The sequence below is a fragment of the Oratosquilla oratoria genome, chromosome 9 (genome assembly GCF_046742065.1).
Source record: "Oratosquilla oratoria isolate Oo_2021 chromosome 9, ASM4674206v1, whole genome shotgun sequence".
Classification (NCBI taxonomy): domain Eukaryota; kingdom Metazoa; phylum Arthropoda; class Malacostraca; order Stomatopoda; family Squillidae; genus Oratosquilla; species Oratosquilla oratoria.
This window is the reverse complement of record NC_134785.1, coordinates 56,059,408-56,066,907: the sequence shown is the minus strand read 5'-3', so window position 1 is coordinate 56,066,907 and position 7,500 is coordinate 56,059,408. Positions and strand designations below refer to the sequence as shown.

At 40.3% G+C, this 7,500-nt stretch overlaps 1 protein-coding gene across 1 annotated transcript in view; it reads right to left on the bottom strand.

Moving 5' to 3' along the window:
- The window catches only part of LOC143027937 (uncharacterized), a 45,923-nt gene that overhangs the window by 48 nt on the left and 38,375 nt on the right, over window positions 1–7,500 (bottom strand). The window contains exons 2-4 of the mRNA XM_076189582.1: window positions 5,709–5,762; window positions 990–1,157; window positions 1–305 (exon numbers count right to left, since the gene is read on the bottom strand). The exon at window positions 1–305 is cut by the window's left edge and continues 48 nt beyond it. Coding sequence (XP_076045697.1) covers window positions 1–305; window positions 990–1,157; window positions 5,709–5,751 — 516 coding nt within the window. The 5' untranslated portion in view covers window positions 5,752–5,762. The remainder of the gene's footprint in view (window positions 306–989; window positions 1,158–5,708; window positions 5,763–7,500) is intronic.

Below are 7,500 nucleotides of genomic sequence, written 5' to 3'. Positions count from 1 at the left end.
TCTCGCCACATTGTTTGGACCCACCTCAGTCATCCTACTCTTGAGCCACCGGAATGGACCAACTAACACGTAGGAGGCGCCGACGCGGGAGTTTGAGGCATTCAACAAGTCGAGATAATCCTTCAGTTCCCATAATGCCACTGCCAAACCATTGTTGTCTTTCCTTTCTTCTTGACTGCTTCCTTTATCCACGTCTATTTCTTCTTGGTTGTTTTCCTCTTTTGTACGACTCTTCACTTTCAGGGGTTTTGGTTCCGTTAGTCTGTTTCCTCTTCCATTCCATAAACCATCCACAAATTCTGTAGCTGTGGGAGGGAATGCAATTATACATTGACTGTATTTGTACATATGCACAAGAAATCCAGTTGAACACAGGAGTTGCTGGCACAGTGAACTGATATCCTGTTTTTCTTAATAAGAATGAAGGTTGGCATGCGTGGTTGTAAGATGTCTTTTTATTTCGTTGTTCGTCTTTATCGTAGTTCTCGTTATGGAGCAAATACACTGGTGCATCTGTTATCGAACACCTGTATGCCTGTAGGCCTACAGGATCTGTCCTGTCCTGTCCTGTGTCCACCTACACAGACGTGGTTGACGCCCAACTTAACATTTATATGTATGCACTAAAATATTGACATAGTGCAACACTATCTCGAAGGTATTCCTTCCAATGAAGAAGGAATTAAACTGCATAGTGAAAGACAAAACAAAACTTGGGTCGAACTTGATTAGGCTAGATGAGACCTTGCAAATCAAAGGAGTTCTAAGAAAGCTAAGCGAAATTGTCTTGTTTTGTAGTTTTTGTGTTAATATCATGGCTTGTCTGGCCTTATGTGTAGAGAAAAGTGCACGTGAATTTTCTTCGGCTTTACGATACTGATCAGGCACTAAAATATATCTATATGCAACACTGATCTACCGTACATATACACCCATTATCATGTGCAATGTGAGAAAACAAAATTTGCTACCATGAAAAGAACGGATACCTGATCCATCGATGCAAACATTAACGTCTTGAACAGTTTTCTTTAAACTCAGTGGTAGTTCAGAGAAAACGGAGGCTGTCACTTGTCCGTACAGAAACATGATATTCCTCTTGTCGCCATCCGTCGTCGACTTGATGCTTTTCCAAAGTTCACGATCACCTGCAAAAACTGACAGAAAAATCCACCTTTGTAGAGGTTACTACATACATAAGAATAATTAGATAAAACCTTTATCATGACATTTTTATCATAGAACGGTTATTAGTTTTATCTCTAATCTAATCCCGCAGCAATATAAAATCGTTTGGCATTAGGCATTATGAAATATATAAATTTCGTCATCATAGTAGTAGGATATTGCCAAACTCAATCGATTAATGCTCTTACTATATTTGGAAATTGTCAATTCATATTGATGAATTGAGGGCGTCTAGTAGTTTGTGATATTGGCCCCAGAAATACGAAGAAGAAGAAGACGAAGAAGAAGAGAATAAGAAGAAAAAGAAGAAAAAAGAAGAGGAGAAAAAGAAGATGGAGGAAGAAAAGAAGAGGAGGAAAACGAGAAAGAAGATGAAAAGAAGAAGAGAAAAAGAAAAAAAAAGGAGAAAGAGAAGGAAGAAAAATAGGAGGGGGAAGAAGAAGTAGTAGTAGTGGTAGTAATTGTAGTAGTATTTGTAGTAGTAATAGTAGTAGTAGTTGTTGTAGTAGTAGTAGTAGTAGTAGTAGTAGTAGTAGTAGTAGTAGTAGTAGTAGTAGTAGTAGTAGTAGTAGTAGTAGAAGAATTAGAATTAGAAGTAGAAGAAGAAGAAGAGGAAGAAGAAAGAAGAGAAATTGAGATTGAGCAAAAAGAATTATATGCGATGGAGGAAGTGTGTTATTGATTTGTCGCCGCGAGATTGGAAACGTGGAAAAGGAGGGTAGAGATAGGGGGTAGAGATAGAGGGTAGAGATAGAGAAGTTTGCAGGAGTGACGAAACGGATGTTGGCACGGCTGTGCGAGTCACGTAATGGTCTGAGAGAGGCCTTTATTCAGCAGTGGCCTCGATATAGCTGACTTATTTATTCATCGACTGAAACTCAAGGGAACAAAAATTAGGAGCAGAGTTAGTTTTAAAATATCTCTATGGTACCGTTTCTTAGACAGGATAACATTTTCTAACATTAACCAGAATAAAATATGTAATAGCAAAGGGATAATTATATTTGTATCCAGCTTTGGTGACAGGTGTCTAGGCTTACAGAGTTCGTTATCTAACTTGATTTCTTCAGTAGTTCTGACATCACCTGGGGCTGGTGAAAAGAAGCACTTGAAGACTTCGATGTCTTACGATGAAACTTTTCATGATGACTTGACCCAGCAAGCCGTGTATTTGCTAGTCAACAAGAAGAGTCACGTAGACAGGAACCATTCATACCAGGCTGTGGTTGTGCACTAGTGCCCTGCTTCATGGCTGTATTATATTCGATACAGGGAAAGCAATCTGTGCATGAAGAACTACTGTAGTATGAACGAGATGAAGAAGGAAAGGGAATGCTTGGACTTGCTGAAGAACACGAAGGTAGTTCCTCGTGTATTAGGACATTACGCGTCACGTGGTCGCTATGTCCTCGTCACGACCTATCACGGGAACTTGAGTCTTCGTAGGTTCATCGAGTCGGTCAGAGGTGGTGGTCACACCGTCTAGGAATGCCGAAAAGTGCACAGTGTCTTGAGGAAGATGGTGAAGGCAGTTGGCGCCATTCACAGGGAAAGTGTCACGCATAATAATATAAATGAAGAAAAGGTGTTGGTTAGCGAGGATTCCAAAGGCCGGGAATCTGTTACGGTCGTGGGGTTTAGATAGGCAGAGGGTGTCGAGAGGAGCGGGTCAATGGGTTCTCATCTCAAGGTGAGAGATATGAAGGCTCTGGCGGGGATCCTGAAAAAGGTGTCAGTTTCTTTCCCGAGTTGCAGAACCTTTCACAGAGTCGCTCTCCAAATAAAAAACGACTCTCCACTTAACCTTAAGGAAATAACACGTAAATTGTCAGCCAAACAATGCCTGCACTGTGCTGTAAAGGGCAGTACGAGCTAGGTCACGACATTTAAACGAAACCCTAAAGAAGGCATAAAGAGTGACTTCGACCAGGTTTCTAGTGGGGAATCGACTTGGGAAGTTGTTCCCTGTAAAGCACCGTCCCAACTCCCTCAGGTCTCTACCACTCGCCCGAGTATGAAACAAACCGAACTAGATTTCTCCAACATAGAAAGAGGTTATCAAAATCCCTATACCGAAAATAATTCAAAATTACTTGAAAATAACCAAAGACAAAGAATTTCGAATCAACAGAGTTTCCAGATTCTTAATCCAAAGCCGGCTGTTGATCATTCTATGGGTAGAAATATGGGTCTTCATACTAAACAAGAAACATACTCAGATGAGATACGTGGACTTAGAATCCATTCATAGGTTCCCAGTACTAAGTCTTAGAACGATGGAACTAAGAGACAGGTGAATAGGGTCAGACCACACACTTTTCTAACCAATGAGAACAACGTTCAAAATTCGATGTTTCTTTAGGGGATAAATGACAAGTCTCCACGACAAACAGCGTGCAACCGTTCACAAGAAAAAACCGAGTATCAATTGCTTAACAACAGTCGTGTGACAGATGATAGTTACCGGCACAGCTGCAAATCACGACCTCAGGGCTGTCAGCAGGATAGTGATCATCAGAAGTTTTCTTGTTGCAAGCAGCCATGCACGTATCAACAAAGCTCCACTTGCAAACAGTCCCAAAAATCCTCAGATTTTTAGAACCCATCCTAGCAATACCAGCACCTAATGCCTTAGTACTTCCAACCCCTTCAACAGTTGGTTACACCGTATGTTCAACCGATATACTAGACTTGCTTAACTGCCCAAAACCCACAGCAAATCCAACATCCATTAATGGCCACAACTCCTCATCAGCAAATCAAGCAACCGTACCTTGGTCCTCAATACCTTGAACCTATCCAGTACCAGTACATCACTGTCCCATATCAACATCTGAGTGCTTATACACCACAACAGGCATCTCCTCAACCTATATAGGTCCTGCAGTAGCATCATAATCAGGCTATGCCTCATCAATTGTGTTCCGAAGTGGCTCAGTAGCAGCCTCACCAAAAGATGTCCTCGGAACATCATCTTAACGAGGTGTTTCCGATACACACTCCCATTAATGAAGGACCAGGACAACTCTGCAAATGCGAGCAAAAGCCGCACTGTCAAAATAGGCACAAGTGTGGAGCCCATTCCCTTAATAGCCAGCATCTTTGAGACTGCGCCCAGTCATCAAATTGCTATAAATTGTATGGATGTTGACAAGTATCAAATACAGGCCCACACCAACGCTGCAAATTCGGCGAATCTTCGAAATACGATTGCGCGCAACAACCTAACACGAAATAACATTATAGTTGCGGACATTCACCATATTAGTGTAACTGTAGACAAGAAAAAGAGTGTGGCCAACCATCTATTTCCTAAACACTACGTAAAAGTAAACATTGGTATTCAAACAGTTAACTTCTGTAGATGCAGCCATCGCTTTTTGTAAGCTTAGCTTACTGACCCCCCTTCGCTGCTAAGGGGATGTCAGGGAGAGAGAGGTTATCTATTAAATTATCTATTTGTTTATTTATGTACTTATTTATTACTTATATATCTATTAATCTATTTATTTATATATTTCTTTAATTATCTATTCTTTATTTATTTGTTTACTAGTATATTTGTTTATTATTATGTATCCATCCTCGTCTCTTTCTCTCTCTCTCTCTGTCTCTCTCTCTCTCTCTCTCTCACACACACACACACACACACACACACACACACACACACACACACACACACACACACACACACACACACACACACACACACACACACAACACGTGTGTGTGTGTATTTGCAGAGGTATCATAAATCTTCACAATTGTGAGAAAATACTTATAGTTCCATCTGTGCCTTTCGCAAACCTCGCGGCGTGCCTTTTCGCTTTCTTCTCGGGTCCTGCGTCACTTTGTCGACGGAGACCGAAAGGACAGGAGTGTTCTCCGGCGACCGTTGTAGGGTGGCGATGGACTGCTAGGGCGATCATAAGACATCCCGCCCTCTCACCTGGGACAAGGAGATCCCCAGCGGTGGAGAACGAGGGCGGGTGATCGCCTCCAGGTGGTGTAGTTCCTCTTGCCTGAAGTTCTACCACCTTTTCGTCTTTCTACTTTCCGGGAACGCAACCTTTTGATGATTGATCTCCGAGGGCGAGAGGAGGCCATCCCATCACGAGGCTTTCCAGCTGCGAAGGGTCTGCGAAGCTGGAAGGGTCTGCGAAGCTGCATGGAACCGGAGAGCCTCTGCCGACGCTCGTGTCGCCAGCAGCTGCACTTCCAGCCTGAGAGCGGAGTCCTCTCAGCTGAATAAGGTGCTCTGGTGGCAGCCAGAAACTAGATAACCCAAAGGAGGAGGACTTTCGAACTGAGTGGGCCAAGACAGGTTTTACACAGGAAACCAGAGGAATTTCTTCGATTAGATGAAATTGACTGGTGGCAATAAGAAGATTGTATGTAAAAGATGGGAACCGGAAAGTAAAGTCCCCTCCTTCCTACGTCTGTATGACATGACAAAGTTTAGGCACACTCAGCACCGTACATAATATTGGAACAACGATTTAGATAACATGAAACAGTACCTGCACCTGTTAGGAGAAGGCTTCCCCATGCCTGGAGCCACATCGTCGTCGTGTCTGCAAAGAAAAGTCTTCGTTTCAGTTTGAATATTCATTTGTAATACTGCAGACACCCGAAATTCGCCCAAATTTTGTGGAACAAGGAGGACGGGAGGAAATAGAAGGAAGGGTAGTGAGTGGTGGGATGAGGAAGCAAAGAAGGTTGTAGAAGAGAAGAAGCGAGCGTTCACAGATTGGTTACAAAATAGGATGAGAGAATCATGTGAGAGGTACAAAGAAAAGAGAAGTGAAATATAAGATAAAGGAGGCAAAGAGGGGAGCAGATATGAAATGGGGTAAGAGCATGACAGAAAATTTTGAAAGTAATAAAAATATATTTTGGAAAGAAATTAAGAGAGGAAGAGGAGGCAAATCAAGTAGAAAAGAAAAGGTAAAAGGTGCAGATGGAGAGATAATAATGGAAGAGAATGCAGTAAGAGAATGACGTGCAGAGTATTTTAGGGAGTTGCTAAATGTGAAGGAGGATAGCGAGGGAAAGGAAGTTGCAGTGGGAAGCGCTAAGAAAATGACAGTGGTGAGTGAGGAAAATGGAGGAGAAATAAAGAAAGACGAGGTGAAGGCAGTTGTTAATAAGATGAGAGCAGGCAAGGCACCTGGTCTGGATGGGTGTCATGCAGAAAGTCTGAAAAAGGAGGGTACAGTAATGGTGGACTGGCTAGTGAGGCTATTTAATGCTGGTTTAAGAGAGGGTAGAGTGCCGGAGGACTGGAGGAGTGACTGCATATTTCCACTTTACAATAAAAATGATAGTAATAATAGTAATAATAATAATAATAATAATAATAATAATAATAATAATAATAATAATGATAATAATGATAATGATAACAATAATAATAATAATAATAACAATAACAATAATATTAATAATGATAATAATAATATTAATAATAATAATAATGATATAATGATAATTGTAATAACGATAATGATAACAATAATAATAATAATAATAATAATAATAATAATAATAATAATAGTAATGATAATAATAATAATGATAATAATAATAATAATAATAATAATAATAGTAATGATAATAATAATAATGATAATAATAATAATAACAACAATGATTATAATAATATCAATAACGATAATAACAATAATGATAATAATGTTAATAATAATAATAATAATAAAAGTAATCTGTCAAGTGGACAGGACCTCAGAATTTTCAAATCTTAATGACATAAAGGAGAAATTGATAAAAAGAAAAAAATGAAATGCACAGTTCCGACTTACAGTGTATTGGAGTTACAAACGCGGTCTCGAGTTTGGGTTAACCAGAAGCGGAGTGGCACAGGGTGCATGGAAGGGTCCTCTTATCAACCCGTCCTCAGTCCATGAGGGAGACAAAGGTGAATGCCGAAGTGGAAGCTGGTCTGAGTAAATGTCACAGCTTATTTGTTTTTGAATGAAGAGTGATAGGAGTGTTTAGAATAAATTCGAGGTTGTATTAGGTTAAGATAATAAAAAGATAGATAAAGGAAAGAGCACACACACACACACACACACACACACACACACACACACACACACACACACACACACACACACACACACACACACACACACACACACACATATATACATATATATATTTTTTTGCAGAAACCACCGGGAAATTGAAAAACCAGATACCGAACGTTTTCGTCTATCAATACGTTTTCAAAGGTACCTTTGAAAATGTCTTAAAAGACGAAAACGTTCGGTATCTCTTTTTTCAACTTCC